The sequence below is a fragment of the Protobothrops mucrosquamatus genome, unplaced genomic scaffold (assembly GCF_001527695.2).
Source record: "Protobothrops mucrosquamatus isolate PMUCROS unplaced genomic scaffold, P.Mucros_1.0 scaffold1156, whole genome shotgun sequence".
NCBI lineage: Eukaryota > Metazoa > Chordata > Lepidosauria > Squamata > Viperidae > Protobothrops > Protobothrops mucrosquamatus.
The window spans coordinates 539597-566169 of NW_015387371.1; the positions used below are offsets into that span (position 1 = coordinate 539597).

A 26573-nucleotide genomic window follows, 5' to 3' on the forward strand; every position below is an offset into this window, starting at 1 on the left:
ATGCAAAGTAAGCACGAAGACATTCGGGAAGAGCTTAACTTCAGACTGAATCGCAGGCTGGCACGTGATCGAATTGCCTCCCGTGACTGCGGGGCTAAAGAAGCGGGGAGATCTTGCTTCTTGGTGAAATCAATCAAAATAGAGGCTCCCCAGAGAGACTCCAAAACTTGTTTCCCAGGTTACTGAAATCAACCGAAGGGACCTTAATTCTTATCGTTTTGCTTGCGGAGAAATGGGATTTCTATGAAACCAATAAAAGGAGTTTGCTCCTTTTACTGCAAAAAAAGCTGCCAGCCGCCAACTCCTCTTTCGTACTCGAAATTCGGAACATCCCAGGCTCGGCCGAGTTGGCTTTTGCGGCACCTCCCTCTCCGCGTTTGTTCTCCACGAGAGCAGCGGCAATGAAACTCTGTCGACCAATCGGAGACGGAGAAGGGGGGAATCTCCCTCGCCAGGACCCGCCCAGTCCGCCCTCCCGGTGGTGCTGAAAAGGACAGTGCCAGGTTCCCCGAAGCCTCAGTCGGGGGGGAGATGGCTTCCCAGCAAGGAGAAACCGGGGTCAGGCAGAGGAGGGAGGCTGATCCCGCGGCCGATCTGTCCGGCCCTTCGCGGTGGNTCGCGGTGGTTTACCTGGGACGAGATCGGGCTGCGCACTGGCCAGGGAGACCCGCCACAGGAGCGCTGGCTGGTGATCGACAGGAAAGTCTATGACGTCAGCCGCTTCTACAGGAGGCACCCAGGGGGTTCTCGGATCATCACAAGCTTCGCAGGGCAGGACGCCACGGTAAGGCGCGCGGCAGGGGGCGAGACGGAGAGTCGGGTGTTGCCAATTTTTTGCAGCACGAATTTTTCACTCTTCGTGTCAGCGCTGGATTCCTTTCCTTGCTGTTGTTACTTCTTTTTTAGCTTATTTCATTTATATTGCACTAAGATATATGTAAGGATAAATCCATCTATGATGCCAGATATGGAATTTTTCCTTTCCTTTTGGAAACAGACTCCCCCCCCCAATTCCTTCTTTCTAACATACTCTAATCCAATTTAATATAATCACTGATTTTCTCCATGACAAGATTGACTTGGGGGGGGGGGATACCTTTTTTTTTTTTTTTGCAGAATTTGAACTTCAGTTTAGCCACTAATAGCTGATGGTCTGAACTACAATCAGCCCCAGGAAGTGTTTTAACAGATGCAACTGAACTTTTCCAGTGTTGTTGGCATACAATGATTTCGAATGTTGTCCATTTGGTGCTGTCCATTTATATAATGTTGCTTGTGTTGAATAAACCGTGCGTTCATTGTGCTGAGATAGTGTTCCTGACAAAATTGCACTAGGCAATCATCAGCTTCATTCCATTCTTGTCTACTATTCTTGCAACTTCTCCTTGGCCTACTTTTGTGTTGAAATTGCCCATAATATACAAAAGATCCTTTTTGGCATTTGCTTGAAAGCACATTGAAGCTTACTTTAAAAAACTTCCATTTCATCATTTGAGCCTACAGTTGGAGCGTAGATTTGTAGTATGGTGATGTTGAATGGCTTGATTCGAATTTGGATAGATAGTATGTGATCACTGTGTACTATGCAATTCTCAACACATTTAGCCGCTTGTTTGCTTACGTCTGATGTTTCCAGAAAAATAAACCATAAACTTGTCTAATTTGAACTGATCACTTCTCTGTCCAGTATAACTCACTGATACCAAGGATGTCTATATTCACTCCAATCATTTCTCTTTTTACAATTTTAAGCTTCCCAAGGGACATGCCGCTAACATTCCATGATCCAATTTGAAATAACTTTGTACTGTGTAGGCAACTTCTTTCATCATGGGCATTGTCAATTGTTGGGCTTCCTGAAGGCTTTCCTCCAACAACATCACAAAAAATCTGACTACTAAAAGCTAGCCCTTGCTCTTCTCCAGTAGCTTGCAGGCTACCATCCAGCCTGGAGGGTCCACTTTTGGTATCCAATCTGAGTCATACTAAGTTATTGCCATAAAGTGAGATTTTGGTGAGATTTTTTGCAGGGTAATTCACCACTGCTTTCCCTAACTCTTCTCATTTTTTCAGACTTGGGACTGGCATATGGTCGATGAATCATCTGTTATTATGGCCAGTCATAATCAAAGTAGTTTTAGCCTTCCTGTAGAGTTGATTTCTTGGTCTGATCCATCTAGTGGATCTGACAAAGGCTGTAATTTCTTGCCAGTTCTAAGACAGAGATCAGAACAGCTGCATGCAAGTGGCTTTACTTTGAACTGTTTTCTTGAAGGAAAATAATTTCATCCTGGGTCAAACACCTCCTGGGAATTATGCCTGTGATGCCTTGAATTGGAAAGAAGAAAGGTAAAAATCAAGTATAATCACTTAGCGTAAACATGTTTCTTCCAGGTTGCCTTTAAACTGATTCTTTATTATAATATTTTTTTCTTTTATCTTTCTTTTTTCTTTATGCTTTGGCTTTAGGATCCTTTCACAGCCTTTCATGTTGACAAGACTCTAGTAAGGAAGCACATGGCGTCACTTTTGATTGGGGAATTAGCACCTGATCAGCCCAGCTTTGAACCTAGTAAAAATGTAAGTTTGGAGACAGAAAATTGAGGTAGTGGCCTATAGTGTTAAAATGCAAAGCCTTAAATATTATAAGGCTTGACTCAAAGATCACTTTGGTCATTAAAACTGATCTGCTATTAAGGTCAACAAAAGAGATTTTTATAAGGTATTCCTCAATCTTTCTGCATTGCCCTTGTACTTCACCCCAATCTCTTGGCATTTATAAAAACAGTAAAAGTCCATTTCCTTCAGCAGACTTTTAATTATGAAGTTATCTTAGTACCTGCCATTTCAGTCCCTTCCACTCTCCACCTCATTGCCCTGAAGCCCCACTTGATCCTCCCCAAATACATTGGAAGGATATCTTCACTACCACTCACACTCAGCTTCCTCTCATCCCCCTGTCTGCTTCCACTAAGCAAGCAGGACTCAGATCCATCCGTGAGAATAACACGGAGAGAACCCAGTTTGCTTCTTTAGGCTCCACAGATTCAACCTGAACCCAAATAACCCCACAAGATGAGGCTTCTGTCATCTCAACATGTCATATCCAGGTAGCATTCAATGTACATAGTTTTATCCTGTTCATGTTCCGGATGCAGAGCAAACTCATTTCATGTCCCATCAGATTTTGCCAAATCTGGCAATGCAGCTGGGCAATAAGATTGGGCAAGTAAACCCAGTTCTTTCAGGTTGCCTTCCTCAGCCTCCACATAATCAATCCCAGCCTTAAAATTATTAAGCAGGTGGTTGCAATGCAGCCTCAGAGAATCTGGAGAAAATGGTTTATCTGGATCCTTTTCAGTCAGGTTTCAGGCCTGGGCACAGCAATGAAACAACACTGATCATGCCTGTGGATGGCCTGTGGTGGGACTTCTGGCCAATGGGCATCAAATGATGTAATTGTGATGAAAGCAGTAATATAGGAAAAAAAATAATATAGGTGGTTTCATAGATGGTACCATCCACCAGTAACAGTTCTATACATATTTAATAATAAATATTTAATATTAATTAATAATCCATATTAACTACATATTTTATAACAGTAAAAAAATACTACATTTAAGAGTTCTTGATGTTAACTGTTGGGGCCACTGGCTAGTTATACAGGATTCATGGAGTCAAAATACCTGCAAATTTGTTGCGTTTTTTTCCCCATAGAAATTACTAGTAGAAGATTTTCGGGAGCTGGTGTCCACTGTTGAAAAGATGGGACTCTTCAAGCCAAACCAATTCTTCTTTTTCCTGATCCTTCTGCATATTTTACTGCTGGATGCTGCTGGCTGGTTTGTGATGTGGTATTTTGGGACATCTATTACACCTTTTCTTCTTGCGACATTTTGTTTGACCCTTGCACAGGTAATTTGCTTGATTTTATTTTTAGACAAAATTAAACTTCCCATTAGATAGGATTCGTACAGCACAAGATATTTTAACTAAATTAAAAGAAAATAATTTCTCTGTAAGGAAAATAACACCAGTTATTTTCAGTTTGAAGTTTGCTCTGAACTGTTTGGAAGAACGAAGGTTGAAAAAGACTAAGCAATTCAGTTAGAGAAAAAAACTACTTTTATTTTGCCCAACAAATGATTCTGCCAACAATTTTATTTTATTCAAAAGGTTAAAATACAAAAATAAACAGTGACAAAACTAAACAAAAACATTGAAAAAATGGGATTTTTTTTTTAAAAAGGATAAAAACACATATTATGGTTAAACACTGACAAAACTATTGCAACAATAATAGCTTCCCCCACTTGCAAAGCAGGTCCAAAATTTATGAGCTTGTACATCTATTTGCAACCCAGTTGACCTGTCATACCTTACATATATGAAAGAAAAAATAGTAAACAGGTAAAGCAAAATTAATGTTCAAAGCACTCTATTAACAGTCTATTGTTGTAATTTACTCATAGAAAGTCTACACAGTTTCTTATTTATCATAAATTGCCCCAATCATTATCTCTGAGCCCAGGATCAAATACCTTTCTTTGGTGAAACCTTTGCTTGGGTTATTAATTGGGAACTTTCCCAACATCTTTCCCAACATCCCAACAAATACATCTCACTTTCAAAGTTAATAATTGTAAATAATTCTGCAACATCCATTGTTGAATAATTCTCTTTGACAACACAACATTCTTCTTGCCAAGAAAGTCCAGTCCATCTTTCATCATATCCATTATCTCAGAATTTCTTATATTCCTATTATTTTCAATCTTTTCTGGCAATTCTATATTTTTCAAACAAAACACTTCCTTTTTCACACACAGCAACAGATCAGATTCCAATTCCTCAAATTGGAAATTGGGTTCAGCTGTTATTTCCTGCCTTTGGATATCATCTTGACTTTGCCAAACTGTTACTGACTCATCAATCTTTTTGTTTATATTTTCAAATAAAGCCTGTAAGTTGGAGAACATTCTTTTTCAGTTGCATCCCAAACTATTTTGTCTCCTTTTAGAGGCATGAGAAACACTTTTATTTTCAAGGACAGGAGAAGCAAATAAATGATAACAGCTTTCACAGGGAAAGGATCTCTCTCCCCCCTCCCCCTTAAAGAAAGGGAAATTTTCCCATCAAAATTTAAGAGATAGATATCACTATTTTAAAAAAGAAAAAGAAAAGGAAAAGAAAAATGCTAGAAGGAACAAAATTTATAGTATCATCCTGTGTAAATGTAAGTCCCACCACAACTTCTTTATGGTTAAAAACAAATAGTTTAAAATTTGATAATAAGCAATGAAAGAACAGGAAAAAAAACCTTGTAAAAGTCCAACAAGGAGTTATAAAATAGGTCAAAGTCAACTAGTCATAAATCAAGAGGTTGTGAAGTTTCAAAAATTGCAATTAAACCCAGGCATACTTAAGAAAAATGAGCAACTGAAGGGAAAATGTGGGAAGAGACCAGACCTTCCGATCACACCTTACCAAGAATTGAAGACATCCAGTCTCCCTGTTCTCCATCGGTGCATAATTGTCCTAAGTTCTTCTTGGGTCCTTCCTAGTCTCGCGTTGAAAGAATGGAGGGCAAAGCTACCAAAAAAAAAAAACAGCTGTGATGTCAAAATCAGCTGTTTGTTGGTGGGAGAAAAAGAATTTCATGTGTTAAGCATGCCATCATGGGGGATGGGCCTGCTCAACAAATGATTCATTAGAAAAGAAGGATATTGGGTCCATCTCATCTTATATCTCAAATCTCCCATTCTGAAGAACAGTAATAGCATTAGCCATAGCACGTAGACTTATATACCGCTTCACAGTGCTTTACAGCCTTCTCTAAGCTGTTTACTGAGTCAGCATATTGCCCCCAACAATCTGGGTCCTCATTTTACTGACCTCGGAAGGATGGAAGGCTGAGTCAACCTTGAGCCTGTGGGAATTGAACTGCAAAACTGCTGGCAGCTGGCAATCAGCAGAAGTAGCCTGCAGTACTGTATTCTAATTACTGCGCCACCATGGCTCTTGATGGAACACGAATAGGAATAGATCATTAAAAAAACCAACCATTGTCTACCACGTTTGTAGAAGATGGTTTATATCTACGATTATATTGTAGAAAAGCTTTCTTGTGCACATCCTGTTTGGAATGTTTCTCTGGGGGGCTGCCCCTTTGACTAAATAAACAAAAATCCTAGAATGAACTTTTATTTTAGCTATCCTAGCAATTGTTTCATAGCTATTACAAACACCATTGGATATAGTGGGAAAGCTCCATGCAGGAGATGTAGGAGTGAGACAAAAGGTGGCCCTTCTGTTGTGTATCACCCTTTCCTTTTAGTCTCAAGCAAGCTGGTTACAACATGATTTGGGGCATCTTTCAGTCTTCAGCAATCCAAAATGGAACCACCTTTTTCATGAATTTGTGATGTGCTATTTAAAGGTAAGTAAGTTATATTATTCTTAGAATGTTCCACAGAATTGAAGGAAAGGAATATGGAATATTGCAAATACACCTGAAAAAGTTTCATCAGTAAGTATCAAATGTGTTGTGTTATTTATAACAGATGTGTCAAATGGGATTCCCATTTTCCCATTCCCACTTAAAGAACATAGAAAGCTCTCTTACATTAAATCAAACTATTTGTTCATCTATCTCATTACTAACTGCAGATTAAGAATGGAATTTCACTTAAACAATATGAATGTGCAAAATTAACTGAGAGCCAATCCAAATTTAAGATCTGAAGGTGGCAAGACTTGATTCATATAGGACAGTGGTTCCCAACCTTCCTGGCTCCACAGACTGGCATCGGTGGCCAGGGTGGTGGGGAGGGAGGGGATGGTTTAACATGTGCAAACTAATCCCCCACATGCACAAATGAAGCTTTGTGAGCTTGCCACCACTTATGTGGCCAAATTCCCAACAGGCCGCAGTCCAGTACCAGTCCATGGCCTATGGGTTGGGGAACCCTAGTATAGGAGATCTGAGATCAATATCCATGTCAAATAAATTCAAGAAAGTTGTTTGTTTGTTTTTTTACTTGAATAGAAAAGCATCAAAATGCCTATATCTGTTTTATTTGGGGTGCAGAATAAAATGAAAATAACAGAGATAGTAGATACCTTTGAGGACAAACTGAAAAGTTTGAGATGAGTAGATTGAAAGGGTTCTATAGAATTCTGACATAAATTTTGAAACATTCCTCTTCTACTCTTTTAAGGCAGAAATAATAGGAAAGAAAAAGAGCAGCACAGTCTCTTAGTTCTCCAAAACAAAGAGTCTATAGAGCAGCCATACTGAAGTAAAACAGAAAACACTCTAGTCAAATTTAATAAACTAGAAAAAGCAGGCTATGTGCTATGGCAACAATGTTTTTTTTAAAAAAAGACTGAAGAATGTTTCTGTATGAGAAGCAGAGTCAGAGTTTGGGGAGCAGAGTCAAGAGAGGAATCATCCTGGAGTCGTTATGTGCCCACAAGTAACCCAAGTTCTTGAGTCCATTAACTCTTACCCAGTGACAATTTAGTGCGGACCATTAGTTGAATAGTTTGTGTATAGGCATGAGCAGTAAAACAGCTTCACTGGAATTTAACGTGTGGTCCTGATTCTTTGCGTGTGACAGTTTCCATCCAATTTTTCCATATCATCATCTTTCTCCCAATTTTTAAAGATGGCTTTCCCCATAAGGTCAATTTGGCATGGGAAAAACAGTCCGTTTTTTAAAGTAGACATTCCATTACATAACTTTCTAAGTAATGTAATTGCTTTCAGAGGTACCAGAGTTTGAGTATATTTAGATCCTAATACTGACGATCCAACCAAAGGTGCTGTATATGTATATTCCAAGGTTGCCCAAATTGGAAAATTAACCCCAATTATTAGCTTTCAGGATTTAATGCTTGACAATAAGTAAGCATGATAGTTCCAGATTCTAAAAACTGAATCCTCTCTCATTAATTGGCCTTTTTGTAATGAGATTCTCAGAATCAAAGAACCCTGTCAAAATTTTCTACAAAAGGAATTTATTTTCTGAAAATATTTTCCAGATTTTTAAACTGGAATTCTTCTCAGAATATAAATTAATCTTGGAATAACATACATTTTGAGAGCATTCACCTTTCTCCCAAAGGGTAAGGTTTAATGACGCCCATCTATTGATATCTGAAGAAATACCCCCCCCCCAATTTTATTTATATTACATGTTGTATTCTTTGATACATATATTTAATGGCTTTGGTGCAAATATGAAACTGATATTTAGCAGATGGGTAACCCAATTTTCACCTATTGGAATCAGTTCTGATTTGTGTAAGTTAATAGAATATTCTGCTGTTTTGCATCAATACTAAAATAATTGTATGAGGTTTAGAAATAAATAAAAGAATATGGGGATTTGTATTCAACTGAGTTATATAGTACTGCATAGATAATTCTATGTTGTCTAATAGCACAAGTGAAAAGTTATTAAATATACATAAATAAATTGATTATTAAATATTATTTTAAATAATAATGTAGATATTAAAAAGCAAGGGTGAAAGTGAACATCCTTGTCTATCCCAAAGGTGCTTTTTTAAGAGGCAATTGGATTTTCTGTTTTTTCTTTGAAGATATTTCTTTTCTCATCCAAGAAGTTTCTTCAGCTCTGACTGGATGGGAAGCGAAACATCTTCAAAGAAAAAACAGAAAGTCCAGTTGCCTCTTGAAAAAGCACCTTTGAGACAACCATGACCTGGAGGACTGAGAATCTCCATAGACACAAGCTTGCCTAGTTTCTCTAAATAAATTAAATTTTACTTTAGATGTAGATATAATATCTTAATTCATTTTATGAATTCTAAGGGATTTTCAAATTTATTTAATACAATAAATATTTATTGTTTGTGTATTTTATCAAAAGCTTTTCAGCATCTAATAATGAGATTACAAGTTGATCTTTATTTTAGTTCCATTATATCTATAACTAATCCTATATTATCTGCTGCGTGCCTAATTTTTATTAACCCTGCTTGATCAATTTTAATAACAAACTATTTGTAATCTATTTGCCAACACTGCTATTAAAATCTTTGTATCAACATTAGCAATGAAATCAGATGAGAATTAGCATACCAGGTGTTATCTTCACCTGCTTTTGGTACAACTGTAAGATAACCCTGATTAAATCCTGGTGATAACATTCCCTGATCAATAAGCCTGATTAAATGCCAGTGATAAATAAGGAAGGAAAATACTGGACACAAATCTAACAGGGACACAAATCTACAGGTGAGTCAAAGAAGAATAATGATAAAATGGTGTGGAGGCAAGGAAGAGCAAGATTCATTAAAAGCGAGACAAGCGGAATAAACTTAGTCCTCGATTTTGTATTCTGTCCCCCCCCCCAGACAAATCTCTCTAAATACATAAATGGCAGAGCAGCACATCTTCCAGTGCTTTGATAGACAGGGTTTGAAAAGGTGATAAAACTCCTTTGCCACCTACTTAAATTTAATATCAGAGAACTCAGTAAATATTCAAATTCCCCCAGCTTTGTCCATATATGCAGTGAATGCTTGAGATTCTTCAAAGCTGGAAAGGGCATTTAATCTTCAAACTGTTTTTGAACCTCTCCAAGATAATTCAGAGTCAGCTGATTCAACCTCTCAAACTTATTTCAAAATCTGATTCAAAGGTTCAGTGGAATCTCCTCTATAATACAGTATATTGCCTCTTCAAAGCAAAATACTGCTGTAGTAAGTAGTCAACTAATCTTTTAAAAGCGCCTAAATGCTTTCTTTCACTCTTCTTCTACAGGGACTTTCAGCTCATTGGTGGTCTTTGTACCATTCCCAGCATCATGCTAAACCCAACTGTTTCCAGAAGGACCCAGATGTTTCATTTCATCCCGTTATTTTTTCATTAGGGAAACCTCTTTCTTTGGAGGTAAGAAGCAACAGATTTTACTGAACCCTGGCCTTTCAGATCAGAACAGATTGTACTGTTTAGAGTTGAACACAGTATAAGGTGTGGATAAGGTGGCCACAACAAAAGTGAATTTCCATACACCTTTTAAGACTGAGAGAAAGTGACTGGCCAAGGTCACCCAATTGGCTTTGCCCAAGGAGAGACTAGAACTCAAAATCTTGCAGTTTCTAGCCTGATAGCTTAACTACTACACCAGACCGATTCTTCTGTTATAGCTCACAGCTATAGATAAATATTATGAATTGGACTACTGGGTAATTATCTCATTGGAGTGACTTTATAAGTGTGTACAAAAGGATTCTGAGGAAAACAGCAAGCTTTTATGGCCATGAGTGCAATCCTAAGAAGGTGTTTTAGGGAAGTAGCAGATTGTCTCCTTGTCCAAAACCCTAGCAGCTCAGGTAGGAAAGAATATGGAGGGTGCTATGGAGCTAAAGCATCTATTTATTTGTTCCCGTTTGCTCCTTCTCTGGTTAATGTTATGAATTGGGCTGACTATTGTGTGAATTATCTCAGTGGGTTGTTTCAGATTTGATAAGCATATTCTGCCTTGGCTCTTTCTTAAAATAACAGTAGCAATAGCACTTAGACGTATATACTGTGTCACAGTGCTTCACAGACCTCTCTAAGCGGTTTTCAGAGTCAGCATATTGCCCCCAACAATCTGGGTCCTCCTTTTACTGACCTTGGAAGGATGGAAGGCTGAGACAATCCTGAGCCGGTGAGAATCAAACTGACAGCATCCAGCAGTCACCAGAAGTAGCCTGCATTCTACTACATTCTAACCACTGCGCTACCATGGTTCTAAAACAAAGAAAATATAGAATTACTTATGCCTCACAGGCAGAAATAGAAATTTTTTTATCTCTGAGGATAAAAATCTCAAAATGAAGAAGCTGCCTCTTTAGCTAAAATTCTGGGTTCCCTTTTTGTTGTTAATTCACCCCTACTGACACCAGTCAGCACATTGATTGTTCCAGTGATAGGATGGTGTGGCTGAAGAGCTGATATTGGGACAATAGAGATCTTTGGATTCAGAAGATCCTGGTCCATCAGTAATGCTTTCCTTTGGGGTCTTCTACTAATGGAAAGATTAGCAAGAGTTTATCTAGTGTTTCTGCTACCAAAATTGACCTCTTCCTGTCCTGGCTAAAAAATCTAAAATTAAGAATGCTTTTTCCGTATTTACTGTATATTGTAGGACTTAGTTCAAAAGCTACCTCACTCTGCCATGTGTTTCTGCATCTGGAAACTTTGAAAATAAAGATAACTACCACAATTACAGTCTATTAATGTGACAGTTGTGTGCATCTCACTTTTCTTCCCTTTTTCTTGCCTGAGTATTTATTTCACAGAGCAGCGGAAAAAGACGTTATAAAAATGGAGACTTAAAGTATAATTATCTAAATGGCAAAGTCTTTGGGAAAGTAATTTTAAAATAACAAAAGTGGTGGCATACAAGGAAAATTTATATAAAATGTTTTATAGATGGCATTTAATACCAGTGAGGTTAGAAAAAATGTTTAAAAATATATCAAGCAATTGTTGGAAATGTAAACAAAAAACAGGCACTTATTATCATCTTTGGTGGACATGCTCTAAAGCTAAAAGATTCTGGTTAAGAATACATACATGGTTAGAGAAAATGATTAAAAAACATATAGATTTTAAGCCAGAATTATTTTTGTTAGGCATAATTGTAGGAAATTATGAGAAAGAGTGTATATATTTAATTTTATGTATATTAACTGCAGCAAGAATTGAATTCACTCAACATTGGAAAAATGAAGATTTACCAATGGAGGAAGAATTAATTAAATAAATCTTAGAGTGTGCAGAAATGGATAGATTGACATTGAAAATGAAAGAGAAAGAAGATTCAGTTTATTTTAGAACATGGGATACCTTATCATTGGGTAGAAAAATGAGGTAGAGAGAAAGGAACTTAATATGTATTAGTAAGTTAAATGTTGGAACCCTGAGGATATGTTGCTGATAAAATATTAAGCACTTATAATTATAAAAATTAATAAATATATATATACTAGCTGTACCCGGCCACGCGTTGCTGTGGCTCAGTCTGGTTAAATGGAAAAGAAAGAAAAGAGAAAGTGCACGTTTGTAATATGTTTAATTTCACAATGCTTGTTGGAATCGTAAAATCGTAGCGTGTGTTGCTTTTACGTCCAACAGATGGCGCTGTTTTTCAAAACATGTTTTTACCTGTCACAGGTGTAACATCTATATAATAGTAGGTATATAAAAACACGCACGTATTCGAATGCAACATTGTGTCAAAATTTCAAAGCAATCGGTGAAGAACTTTCGGAGATTTAAGATTTTGAACAAACGAACGGTTACATTTTTATTTATATAGATTATATATATATATATATAATCTATATAAATAAAAATACTATATATATATATAGTATAATTATCTAATGAAGGATATTTGTTTTTCATGACTTTCTTTCTTTTACAGTTGGGTTTGCAGAAAAAGAAATACATGCCTTATAACTATCAGCACAAATATTTTTTCTTCAGTGAGTATCTGATTTTTTCCCCCTACCTCTAGCTAAGTGTAAATGAAGTTTTTTTTTGTGTAAAAAAACAACTTTCACAAAAAAGCTGTGGATCATCTTTGGACTCTTATCTTTTCCACCATGAGCTCATGGACAGATTATATATGCATTCTACATAATGCCCAGCCCAGTGCAGATTAATAACAACTCTTATTACGTATTAGTGATAAGTGTCTATGGCGATTCTCAGTCATGCAGCTCATGGTTGTCACAAAGGTTTCAAGAGGCAACTGGACTTTGTTTTTCCCTGAATTCATTTCGCTTCTCACCCAAGAAGCTTTTTCCGTTCTGACTGAATGGTGGAGAATGGAAGAATTTATATTCCTTGCAGTCTTATTAGTAATAAGATAAAGAGGAGGAGGAGGGGAGAACAAGAGCAGTGGCAGCAACTGCAGAACATTGCAGAGAATGAGGAGGAATTCTTTTCTTTCTCAGAGCAAACAGACACCCCTGTACATTTAAGGTGGATGGAGGCGTCTAAGTCCACGTCTTCAAAAGCAGGCTAGGCCTAAGCAGTGCAAAGGGAGCCAGAGGGGCTACCGTGCTTTCTCTTGCAACTGCTCAATTATTTGGTGCTCAGTGGCTTGCCCTGTCTCTTGCTTTAGGTTTTATATTTTTGTAAGTTGCCCAGAGCTGTGTTTTACAAGATGGACAGCTGTGCCCTTTATAAATGAATACATAAACTTAAAAGCAGATCTCACTGGATTTACCAGGGCTTTCTTCTAAATAAACCTGAATAGATTAAGACAGTATTGTCCACTTATCACCAGGAATAAGAGAGATTATTTTAACTTGTTCAAGTGTATTTTAGTCAATTGGTTCTAATGGAGTCAACACAATTTGAGTGGCACAATTCAGGCAGTGTCTGCCATGTATACGTTTTGGGGTTTGGTTTATAATGAGATTCCCAAGTACAATTATAATGTTTCCAAAATGTTAAATACAAAACATTTGAGGAGTGTGGTTGATACTTCCTGTTTCTATATATCTCCTCTGTGTTTAAAAAGGACAATTAATGGCTATATGCATCTTGTTTCCTTCTACAGCATTGCCACTGCTTATAGCGACAACTATACAATTTTACTCATTGTACTTTATATTCCAGCGCAAACTCTGGAGGGTGAGTATACAAATAATCCATATCAAATATTAAAATACTGAGATTCCCCACCCCCTTGGTAAGTTTCTAGGTTTAGAATTTTATTTCCTTAAGAGGGAATGAAAAAGCTAGACTATTTTAGAACCATATAAAAATTGGCATGGGGATATTGTTAATAGGAAAGTCAATGCCACCCAATTCTAAAGTGCTTCCAGATGAACTATTGCTGGCTATCAAAAGGCCTTTTATAAAGAAGACATTAAATTTTTGTCTAAGGAAACAAACATGTAGAAGGCATAGGGAAAGTTGGAGGCATAGAGTTGGACAATGACATCGGCTGAACTAAGAATGTACAAGAATTACAATCCAGTTTTCTCAAGTAGTGATTTTGAGGCCTTTGATTCAGGAATTATTTATGGTGGCTTGAACACAAAGGTAAAGTTATGGTTCATCTTTCTTTTTAAAAAAAGATCTAGGGCAGTGGTGGCGAATCCATGGCATGCGTGCCATAGGTGGCACACAGAGCCCTCTCGGTGGGCACACATGCCATCGCCCCAGTCCTAGGCCTCCGCCGCTGTGTGCAAAAAAAAAAAAGTTGGAATTACTTGATTGAACTTTTAGCAACAGAGGAAGTGACGCGTCGAGCTGGAAAGGTGCTGCGTGGGGGAGAGCGGCGACAACAGGGCGCTCCATGTGAGGGGTGGGGTGGGGCCTGTTGCTTCCCTCCCCCTGCCAGACATCTGCCAAAGCCACGCAGGGTAGGTTGCCACCCCCACCCCCGCTCAGATACCCCCGCCTCTCACAAGCGGGTTTTTTTTTTTTTTACTAACCTGGCTTTCAGCTGCATTCTGTTTCTCCATTCGCTTCTCAGCCTTTGCCATGTGTTTGTGGGACGAAAAAAAAGTTCCATGAGACTTTCTAACTTCTTGCGAGATCTCAAGAAGTTATTCTAATGGAACTTTTTTTTTAACGGATAGTCCCACAAACACACGGTGAAGGCTGAGAAGCAAACGGAGAAATGGAATGCAGCTGAAAGCCAGGTTAGTAAAAAAAAAAAAAATGCTTGGGGGAAGCAAGGGCATCTGGGTGGGGGCAGGCCCAGCAACTTTACCCTGCATGGTGACCAGAGAGTGGGATGCGTGCCCTTCCCATGCCAGACCAGCCCCTGCAGCCCCAGGGCGGCCTTGCTAGGCAGCGGTGGGCAGGGCATTGAGGTGGGGGCTGGCAGGCTGACCAAAGCAGCAGGTGGAGATCGGAGGCTCTAGGAGGGAGGGCGCTGAAGTGGGCAGTCGGGCCATTGGCAAAAGAGCAACGAGTCTGAGCGGAAAGTGGCCTCGGAACAAGTGGAGCAGGTAAGGAAAGAAATCCTCACTCCCCCCAGAAATTGCCTTTCTTTCCTTACTTGACTTCCAGCCCCATGCCGCTTCTCCTTCGCGATCCACCCCCATCATATGCAAGGAAACAAAGGAAGTTTTTTTGGGGGGGAAAGGTCAATCAATTCCAACTTCGCGATCTTTCACAAGAAGTTGCAATTGATTGATTGACCTTCCCCCCCCCCAAAAAAAAACTTCCTTTGTTTCCTTGCATATGATGGGGGTAGCGGATCACGAAGGAGAAGCGGCATGGGGCTGGGAGTCAAGTAAGGAAAGAAAGGCAATTTCGGGGGGGAGTGAGGATTTCTTTCCTTACATGCCCCACTTGTTCTGAGGCCACTTTCCGCTCAGACGCATTGCTCTTTTGCCAATGACCCGACCGCCCAGTTCAGCGTCCTCCTTCCCTGAGCCTCTGAGCTCCACCTGCTGCTTTGGTGGCTCTGTAGGCAGAGCTGCAAAGTTCTCTTCTCTGACAGAGAAGCTCTGCCTACAGAGTCACCAAAGCAGCAGGTGCCGGAGCTGGGCTGGGAAGGCCCCAAATTTGGCTCCCTGGGTCTGTCCCAGAAATGGCAAGGGACCGACCTCCACTGCCAGAGCCCTGGCCCACCCAAACCCGGCTGATGCATGCACAGGAAACGGCAAGCACTCAGGGGCTGGGTGATTTGCAGCAGCAGCTGCAGCTCATTTGCCTCACCCTGCCCTGCCCCACCCCTCCCAGCCTCGCCTGTCACACCCAGCCATTCCCCACTTTGCCGGACCTCTCCTCATTTGGTTTTGCTACACCGCATCTTTCCTCCCTTGGGCCTTGGCGTTCTGTTAGCCTAGTGCCTCAGGGCATGCCTGGCCTGTGTGATGAAAGGTGCAGAGATGGGAGCGTGCAGTGGCACAAGCTGAGCATCGGCCAGCTCCCATTCACCCTCTCCACCATTCACCCTCTCCATCGGAACTGCTGGCAGCCGGCAACGTTTGGTGGCTGGAGAGAAAGGGTGAGAAGGAGGAGAGAAAGCAGGAAGGGTTTCTCTCTCTCTCTCTCTCTCTCTCTCTCTCTCTCTCTCTGTGTGTGTGTGTGTGTGTGTGTGTGTGTGTGAGTGTGTGTGTGAAAGAGAGAGAGAGAGAGAGAGAGAGAGAGAGAGAGAGAGAGAGAGAGAGAGAGAGAGAGAGAGAGAGAGAGAGAGAGAGAGAGAGAGAGAGAGGAGGGGAGAAGGAGGAAGTCGAGGTGTTACAAAAAAGGGTAGCCTCTCCCTTTCTTCCCCCCTTCTCTTTTTTTTTAACCTCCTCCCACTCCATTCAGGTGCAGCTGGAGCAAAAGAGTGAGAAGGGGGAGAAAGCAGGGGGAGTTTTTGTTTGTGAGGGAGAAAGATAAAAAGAGATTGAGCTAGCAGGGAAGCGAAAAGTGTGGGGAAAGCGTAAGCAAACTTACAAAAAGGGGATCCCCTGGCAGTTCCAGGCTGTCTCTTTATCCAGCGGGAATGCTGTGCTCCCCTCTCCAGTCTTACCACATGGTGGAGAGGGCGATGCTCGACTTGTGCCTCCATGCTCTTTCATCTTCCTGCCTTTCATCTCACAGGCCAGGCAGCGGGCGGGCTGGGCCCCTTCTTTTGATCCCCCTCCAGGGCAGCCCTGAGGATCTAAAACTGACCACATTCTGGATGGCCAACACGAAGTTTAGATCAGCGCCACCCCTGCCACCAGCACCTCCATGGCCCACTGCCTAGTATCACAGCCTGTGAGCGCTTCTCTTTCCCCACCCCTGTGCACGGCCACTGGCAACAAAGAGAAGTAAGATGACAAGACTAGATGCCAGGCAGTTTGCAGAAGGCCAGCAAGAAGGTGAGGCCATTTGGGGGGTCGGGTTAGTCGCATTGCGATTCTCAGAAAAGTGAGAAGCCCGAAAGAAATATATGGAATTATCTGCAAAGGACTTCTGGGGAGATGTCTTGGAGCCATGTGCTGTGTCGGGGAGGTGGTGTGCAGGCAGGCGAGAGAGCAAACTCGCAGATTGGCTTTGTGGTCTATTCTTGCCACCTCCCCTCCCTAAAATCATAGAACTCTTTGGATTGAATGGGAAGTTAAAAGTCAACTACCCCCTCCCAATTATTTTGTCAGAGGCGTGGAAAGTTTCTTGCTTCTACTTCCTCTCATCTGCTCTTTTATAATTTAATCCAGCCTTACCCAAACTAATGTCTTTTGGGTGTCATGGACCACAGTTCCCATAATCCTGTGGCTATGCTGGCTAGAAATGCAATGCCTTATTTTCTCTGCAGTATGCACCTAGGAGGCAATAGGTCTGTGGGATTTAGATGTATTTAAACATTTATTTCTTCTGCCTAATTAAATCAACATCTAATTCAAAATTAAATGTTTCTGAGAAATCCAGGATGTTTACAAAAAAAACTCTCAAAAACAGCTATTGTAAAGCATCACCAGCACTGCTTAAAACAATATTAAAAGTGTGTATTTTAAGAAAGAAAAATATTAGTAGTAATTTACTTAGTGCTGTTTGACCATAAAATGTGGTGTTGTTCTACATATGCCTAGCTGAACAGTGTTTGGAGTTGCCTCTAATGGGTGAGGGATGCACTGTTCATATTTTCCTTGAAGAAAGTTCTATAATTGGGGTGCTGTCTCTGAGAAGGCTCTGCTCATGGCCACTGTTCTATAAACCAAACCAGGGGGACCATCTGGTCTAAATGGATGGTAAACATAGATGATTAGGGAGCTGGAGGCTAAAACATATGACAAATGTTTGTGGGAATTGGGTATGTCTAGCTTAGTGAAAAGGACTAGGGGTGGTGACATGATAGCAATGTTCTAATATTTGATGGCTGCCACAGAGAAGAAAGGGTCAACCTATTTTCCAAAGCATCAGAAGGCAATGATAGATGGAAACTAATCAAGAAGAAAACCAGCCTAGAACTAAGGACTTGTGAAAACAACCAGTGAAAAGGCTTGCCTTCAGAAGTTGTGGATGCTTCATCACTGGAGCTTTTAAGTAGAGATTGGATATTCCATTGTCTGGAATGGTATACGTCCCCTGCTTGAGCAGGGGCTTGGACTAAAGATTTCAAAGGTCTCTTCCAACTCTCTTATTCTTTGAGACAAGCACTGCCAACCTCTCCCCCTCCCCTCATCCCTTTCTGGGCACAGAGGGAGGGAGGGAGGGAAGGAAGGAGGGGAGGGAAACAGGAAGAAAGAAAGAGAAGGAAAGAAGAAAGGAAGGAGATGGGCATGAAAAGGAGGGAGGGAGGGAAGAAGGAAGGAAGGAAGGAAGGAAGGAAGGAAGGAAGGAAGGAAGGAAGGAAGGAAGGAAGGAAGGAAGGAAGGAAGGAAGGAGATTGGAATAAGAGGGAAGGAGGGTCTGAGGAAAGTCCTGCCTTAGCACTTGGCCACCAGCAGCCCTGTTGCCCTTTTGCCATCCCCTAGTGGTCTCCCATCCTATTGCTGAGGATGCTTTGGTTACAAAGCCAGGTCTCCTCACATGGAGAGGGAGTGGGCCTCCCTCTGACCTACGCACTTTGCCCTCCTGCACCCATCATGAGCAACCTGGCCAAGGAGAGCGAGCACAGAAGCAGTAACCTTGAGGAGGAGGTAAATGCAGCTGGGCACCCCCTCAGGGAAGTAGGCAGGGCTGTGGAGTCTGGTGTCATAGGAGCTCAAGGGCTGGGCTGGACACTTGACCTTCGCTGCCCAGGGCTCCAGGCAGTCCATGCCACCGTCCAGGGGCCCCCTGCATGGCCTGAGGCTCAGTGAGGCTCCTCCAGTGGACCATGCCCTGGCACTCGTCCCAGTCCCACCCACCCCTCTGCCGGAGACCTTCAGATCTGCCCCAGTCCAGCCCAGGCCTGCACAAGTGCCCCTGACACGAGTGACGTCGAGCTGGCCATGTCCATGCCAGCCATGCCCACCCATTAGGCCATGCCCACCCAGTAGGGCATGCCAACCCAGTGGCCATGCCCATCCAGCACCCGACGATAAATAAGTGGGGTTTGGGTTGCAGTTTGGGCACTTGGTCTCTAAAAGGTTTGCCACGACTGATCTAGGGGGATTGGAAATTGGGGTGGACTTATTTTTTGCTAATAGAGATGATGGCAAAAGAGACTTTTCCAGCCTTATTTGCCATGCACTATTGACAAGCACACTAATTAAAAATGGCTGAAATTTTGTGGGATAACCAAAGCTAAAAATAAAATCTCTACATTTTCACCTGATATCATGTAAACATGTCAGTTACTGAAAATAACAAGGGTGGAGGTTCATTCTCCGAGCTTGTGGGCTAGTTTCTGAACGTTTCATTACCAGGCTAGGTAACATCTTCAGCACAGTTTAGGGATGGCATTGTTGGTGTTCTTCTGCTTGTAAGGGTTTCAGGTGGTCAGTAGATCTTGTGATTGTGAGCTCATGTCAAGTGAGGGTCACATCAGGGTCTTGTGACGGGTCAGGTGTGGTCACAATTATGATGAGTCCTGTAATGGGGAGGTCACATCAGGTCAGAGTCATTGGGAGGTGAAGTGCTGGTTGGGGAGGGGGTTTCATGGGTTGGTTGAAGGTCAGTATTCTGGAACCTGAACTAAGATGCCTTGTAGTTCTGGTTCAGATAGCATAAACTCAACGAAAATGATTTTAAAACAAATATTTATTGTCCAGGAATTCTAAGCAGAGACTTACTATGCTGTAGATACGTCTGGTCTTTGCATATTTGTCCATTTTTATAGGTAAAAAGGCGGTAATTCTCCATATCAGCTGAGCATAGTTACAGATGCCATCCATGCATGCACATGCTTGATTACATAAAGGGATTTTACAACCCTGACACGTAACAGGATGTCCTGCAATAACTTTTTAACTCCTCCCACTGTCTAGATAAGCTATAGGATTAGCTATCTACTGAACTACGTTACCCAGAAGCCATCTCATAAGGAAATGGCATTTAACCCTTTAAATGCTACCTGTTCTTACGTACAGTTCTCTCAAGGATACAACATTAACCCTGTAAATGCTAAATACTCTAACACAGTTCTAGCTGGCTACAATCCGGTCCAGCACAGTCAGTGCTGTTGCTGGTTGGTTGTGCGGTTGATTTGAATTCTCAGGTTTCATAGGCTGGTTGTAGATTGATGTGTCTGTTGATGGAATTGTTTGTGGAGTGCCAGGCTTTGATAAACCCGCGATCGAGGTGGGTGGTAGCATGGTCAATGATTCCTGTATTGCTCCAATCAAATTGGTGCTGTTTGGTGTCAATGTGGGTAGAGATTAGGGATTTGGGATTGGTGCGTTTGACTGCCAGCTGATATTCATGGAGCCTGGTTTTCAATTGACATGATGTTTGTCCCACATAGAATTAGTTGCAATTGTTACAGTTGGTTTTGTAAAGCACATTATTTCTTTCATCCTTCTGTATCTTTTCTTTGGCTCTGGATAATTCCTGGCGAGATGTGGCTGTGGGTTTGTGGGCTATTGCTATTCCTAGAGGCTGGAGAATTCTGGCTGTCATTTCTGACACCCCTTTTCTGTATAGTAGGATTTGTTTTTGCGTGGTGATTGGCTGTATGGTGCATTGTGGTTTGGCTGCTGTGTGTCGGAATATGAAGTTTTTTAGATAGCCGTTGCGGAGAAAGATGTCAGGCAGCCATTTCTCTTCTGCTTTTCTTAGTGTTGTGGTACTGCAGTGTGTCCTGGCTCTTCTGAAGAGGGTCTGGACACAGCTTCTNTAAAAAACAAGCGTACTCAATCTTGTCTAGTGAATTTTTCTATGGGCCTTTTCAATCTGTTAAATCTGTCAATCCATTAAAAAAGCAGCCAGGGTAGAAAATGGCTCTGTCAAAGTGGCAGTAAACAGAGCAGAGTTTCCAGAAGATACATATCTAGAACACATTACGATTCAATGTAGGGTGCCTACTTGGAACAAGGGAAGATGCTATTCTAATGTCTGTTCCTTTTCTTCTCTTCTGCAGGAAATGGCATGGACATTTGCATATTTTATCCAATTCTTTATTGCCTTCAACCCCATACTGGGATTCAAGGGTGTTCTGGGATACCTCGTTCTTTTGAGGTACTGTTCATCATATGTACTATTTTCTTTGTGTTTCACCATTCCTTCACAGACCCTGACTATTCTCTAGATCATGGGTCTTCAAATTTGGCCCTTTATGACTTGTGGACTTCAACTCCCAGAATTCCTCAGCCAGCATGCCTGGCTGATGAATTCTGGGAGTTGAAGTCCACAAGTCATAAAAGGGCCAAGTCTGAAGACCCCTGCTCTAGATTATCCTTTCCCAAACTTGCCAACTTCCATATGTGTGGGCTTCAGTTCTACCATTGGCAGTAATGGCTTTGTTGGCTGGGGAATTCTGGGAGTTGAGTTGAGTGCCCAGGCTGTGGAAGGCTGTTCTGAAGTTATCCCAAAAAGTCCCCCCTATTTTTAGGACACACACACACATTTTCTTCCTGTTGAAGACTGGTGCACATGCATTCATCACTTTCTGACTGCAGCATACATTTTTTTACAATCTGCATATGTGAATCAATCAAAGCAGTTCTTTATTTTGACTGAACCTTAGATGAAGTGCCATTTTGATGTAACTCCATGAGGTGAAGCAGTCCTCAATTCTAAGTGCCATATTAAATTGTCTACCTCACAGGACAGTGATTTTCCACAGGCTTGAGTACCCGGAGACAACAGGACTAGCCACCTGTCTCCCAATAGCAGCAGAATTTTCAAAGAATACTAAGTTTGCAAACAGCACTTTCTAATCACTTTCAGAAATTGTTGATTAACTACTTCTAAGCTATTAGAATGACAAGTTTGAAAATGCAGGATAAATTTGCCTTTCAACCTAGAACAGAAGAAAGTTTTGATTATTAAGCTTAAGAATCTGAAATAATCAGCAAAAAGTTAAATATGATTTTGATCTTAGAAAGTAACACATAGGCTAAAGGTCCACATAAAATTGGAATAGTAAAATTTTTATAATAAGATTTTGGAATTAATTATAAAGTACAAAGAGCTTATGGGAAATAGATCCTGTTTTGGTTTTTATAGAACGTAATACAGATAAATAATTTCATGATTTCAAAAACTGAACACAAGAGGGGACTAAAGATTTTAAGTAGAGGAAAGATATACAGGCCTGCAAGATAGTACAAAATGTTATGAAAATAAAAACACTGAAGGAAAAGAACTGAATTAGAAAATAGTAGCCATATCAATAATGTCATAATGATGATGCTTTAATGTTTAAACAATGTCCAAAGGATGTTATCAAAGAAATATCATTTTTAGAACAAATTTTGATAAGATGGAGATAGTATTGAAACTGGATTTACAACTGATAGACCAAAAGAATTAGTTAGAAAAGGATGTTTCACTGGATCTTCAAAAGAAACTGGTTGAGGTTTTAAAATTTAAAAATGAAATGCAAATGACAAACCAACTGGAATTTAACAAAAGTCTTCTTAAAACCTTGTATTGTCATTCGGATTGTTTCAGTTGGACAGGAATTGGTTTCCACAGAAAGGCATCATGAGGTCTAGTGCAGCAGTCCCCAACCTCTTTGGCTGTACAGACCAGTGGTGGTGCCTGGAGGCTGTGCATGGCAATACTGTAGTGGCAGTGGGGGGAGAGGGGATGGGTTCGTGCGCTCAACGTAATCCTGCACATGTGCAAATGAAGCTTCGCACTCTCACACGCCACTTGCTTGGTCTGGTTCCCAACCGGGCCATGAACTAGTATCGGCCCACAGCCCAGGGGATAGGGACCCCTGGTCTAGTGAATGCCAACAAATTGTCCCACTGTTCTATTTAATGGTTGATTTGTGTAGATATAGTTTCACTTTCTGACTTTGCCTCATTTCTGTCTCTCAGGGTGCTTGAGAGTATCGTATTTACATGGATATCGCAGATGAGTCATCTTCCTATGCACATTGATCACGATAAAAACATGGATTGGTTCTCTACACAGGTAAGAAAGATCTCAAAGATAAAATTGATGGCTGCACATGATTAAACTTTAGCTTGTCTGTGTGATTTTATTATATGCACAATAACTCAGAGAACCATAATAATCCAATTACCACAGCTTCAAACTATAATTTGCACATGTGAAAGCTATATTCATTTTCGAAAGTTATTTTCATTTATTTATTTTGACAGTACTTTTTCTATGTAATGGTAAAGTTTGAAGTGTGTTTAGAAATACCATGCCTTTTCTTAAAGGTTATGATTGCCCTCATTTTTGTTTGGACTTTATAAAAATAGAAATGAGATGAGCAGAATAAATAACTTGTTTGGGCTCATTTTAAGATAATAGCACCAAAGAGAAACTGGCCAGTGCAGAAATCATTTCTCTCTTTTCCATTCTCAGCATCAGGTTTTCATCAAGATCAGGACATTCTTTTTAGAAAAGGAGGCTTGTGAGTTCGAATCTTACCAGACAACCTGGTTCAGTCTGGAATAAGTAATGAGAAGATTTGAAAGTAACTGTTGAAAAAAAATGTTTCACAAAATGAAAATAAACATATTAGTAGAATTACATTTTAATTCTCCATATTTTCAAAACTGTACAGTGGGGACTATCAGATTTGATACCAAATGAGTATTTAAACTAATATAATTTAAGCTTTCCAAAATTAAATATATTTGTCTAGAAATACAAATTATATACCGATACATACATACAAACATACATGAATATAAATCATGGACATTTGCCTGAAAATTGTTCTTCTATCATTCAGAGTATGTCTGGACTAAAACCTCTCTTTCTCTCTTCTCCCAGCTTCAGGCAACATGCAATGTGAATCAATCTTTTTTCAATGACTGGGTAACGGGGCACCTGAATTGTCAAATTGAGCACCAGTGAGTACAGATTTAGGGCAATGAGAAACATTTTAAGGTATCAGTGAAAAATTGCTTCATAGTTCATATAGGATTGCCAACATGATCGCGAACGTCCGATAACGGATATGGCACAAGAAGAAGAAGAAGTAAAGAGATCATAATTCTTTGCCTTCCTTTCTGCCTATAGTCTCTTCCCTACGATGCCTCGGCACAACTTTTGGAAGGCGACTCCTTTGGTGAAATCCATGTGTGCCAAACATGGTATTGAATATCAATCAAAACCCCTCTTCACTGGCTTTGCTGACATTGTGCAGTAAGTATCAGACTGCAAAGACTATCAGCTCAGAAGAAGATTTGGGCATCTAGGAAACATTCAATATATAAAGGTTAGCCAAACAGCAAATCAAATGAAGAATCTGCATGGTTGTCCTAAAAGTGCTTTTTCAGGAGGCAACTGGACTTTCTTGTTTGTTTTTGAAGTCGTTTCGCTTCTCATCCATTCCATTCCCCACCATCCAGTCACAGGTGAAGAAGCTTCTTAGATGAGAAGTGAAACATTTTCAAAGAAAAACAAGAAAGTCCAGTTGCCTTTTGAAAAAGCACCTTTGGGATAACCATGATTTGGATGACTGAGAATCTCTTTAGACAAATCTGCATGGTTTTGCTCTTAAGGACATGAGAAAGGTGAACTTGCAATGATATAGACATATAATAATAATAATAATAATAATAATAATAATAATAATAATAATAATAATAATAATAATAATAATAATAATAATAAATAAAAATAATAAATAAAAATAATAAATAAAAATAATAAAAATAATAAAAATAATAATAATAAAAATAATAAAGTTGGAAGGGACCTTGGAGGTCATCTAATCCAACCCCCTGCTCAGTCAGGAAACCCTATACCATTTCGGACAAATGGCTATCCAATCTCTTCTTAAAAACTTCCAGTGTTGGATCATTCACTGCTTCTGGAGCAGGTTGTTCCATTGGTTAATTGTTCTAACTGTCAGGAAGTTTCTCCTTAGTTCTAGGTTGCTTCTCTCCTTGCTTAGTTTCTATCCATTGCTTCTTGTCCTGTCTTCAGACGCTTTGGAAAATAGCTTGATATATGTGTGAAGATGTCAATTGAACACTAAGTCCATTGGGTAGAGGCTTCAAAAGCGATCTGCTGTGCAAAGTATTAAACTGTTAATGAGAATAAAGATTTTGGATGTAGATCCTTTAAGAAAAAACAACAACTCTAGTATCAGAAAGAGAGAAATGTTAATCATTAAGCATGTGCTCTATTACACTCTTGTTTCATAAAATTAGTTATAATTAAAAATTAGTTATCAGTTAACATCAAAGAGTCTTTCATACTGTATGTGGTAGCTCTCAACAATACTTGGGTGATCTTGAAAAAAGATAAGCAGCATCTAAGTTGGTAGTATTTTGATAGGAGCCATCAAGAAAAAGATGTAAGCTAGACCAGGGGTCCCCAACCCCCAGTCCACAGACCACACCTGGTTGGACCATGCCAACAACCAGTCTGCACAAACAAGCAAAGCCCCATCCACGAGATGCAGGTAGCATGCGAAACCACACACCTCCAATCCACGGAAAAACCTTTCACTGTGGAACCAGTCCCTGGTGCCCAAAAGGTTAGGAGAAGCTGAGATAGACTGTAAAGTTGCAACAAAAAAAAAACTGTAGAAGCAGGCAACGGCAAACTATTTCCACATGGCTAGCATGAAAATTACATACCCAGGTGGCCTCCTGAAGATGGGCAGAGTCTGCCTTCTCCCTATCACCATGACCTTTCAATTTGGGTGCTTGGATAAAGTGCTACTTTATGATAATGCTATATAAGTCCATAAAGCATCAATGCAAACTAGAGATAACTGTCAAGACTTGTCAAATACCTAAAAGAAGATGTAGCAATCACTGAGAGATTTTTGTGCTGCTCACTCTGTCCTCAATGTACTGCACTTGTTCTGAATTCAAGCATGATTTTTCTGAATAGGTCTTAATTCTCATAGCAATGAAGCAGGACTTACTTTCTGTTTTTTTCAGTTCCTTGAAGGTTGCAGGTGAAATCTGGTTCAAAGCATATCATTGTGAACAGAAAATACCAAATTCTAAAATCTGCCTTCAACAAGGGAAGGAGGGTGAAGAGACATGAATGGATCTGAGATGGACCTGACAGGCTTCAGGGATAGAAAATCTAAAGTAATTTGTGGATAAAACAGAAAGCTTGGAGAGACTTTGGGTCTCAGCTGAACTTTTGGCATGTTTCCTAATAAATATAAACATTGCAAGCAACACATTTTTTTTCTTTCCTGCTTTTGGGTCTTGAATGCATCATAAAGATGCAGGCTTCTCAAAAATGTTCATTGAATTGCTTTGTTGCTGTTTTTACACTTTATGCCTCTTTTGCAATGGTCAGGAAAATAAACCTAATAGCTGTTATAATGGATCTTGGATTAGAGAATGAGACTAGGCCACATCAACAGATACAAAACATACCTAAGATGCTAAGAAACCACTCCATATTTTGTCTTCATTTTCTGGCTGTCTGGTGATAATCAGCCTTAGTTATGTGTCCCTCTTTCCATTTTTTGTACTTGTCCTTTTTGTCTTTCAGTTTGTCAGAGAGAGCTTTGTGCAGCCATGCTGGTTTCCTCTTGAATTTCTTGTTTCTCTTTTTCAGTGGTATT

At 40.2% G+C, this 26573-nt stretch overlaps 1 protein-coding gene across 1 annotated transcript; it reads left to right on the forward strand.

The window, feature by feature from the left end:
- Positions 1-26163, forward strand: LOC107291630 (acyl-CoA (8-3)-desaturase-like). Its single transcript, XM_029284975.1, has 13 exons — positions 1-7; positions 288-784; positions 2470-2580; positions 3721-3918; positions 6341-6442; positions 9800-9928; positions 12468-12516; positions 13602-13675; positions 20979-21076; positions 22888-22984; positions 23801-23880; positions 24050-24175; positions 25930-26163. The coding sequence occupies exons 1-13, from the start codon at positions 1-3 to the stop codon at positions 26036-26038; spliced, it is 1677 nt and encodes a 558-aa protein (XP_029140808.1). The 3' UTR covers positions 26039-26163.
- Positions 26164-26573: the final 410 nt, after the last annotated feature.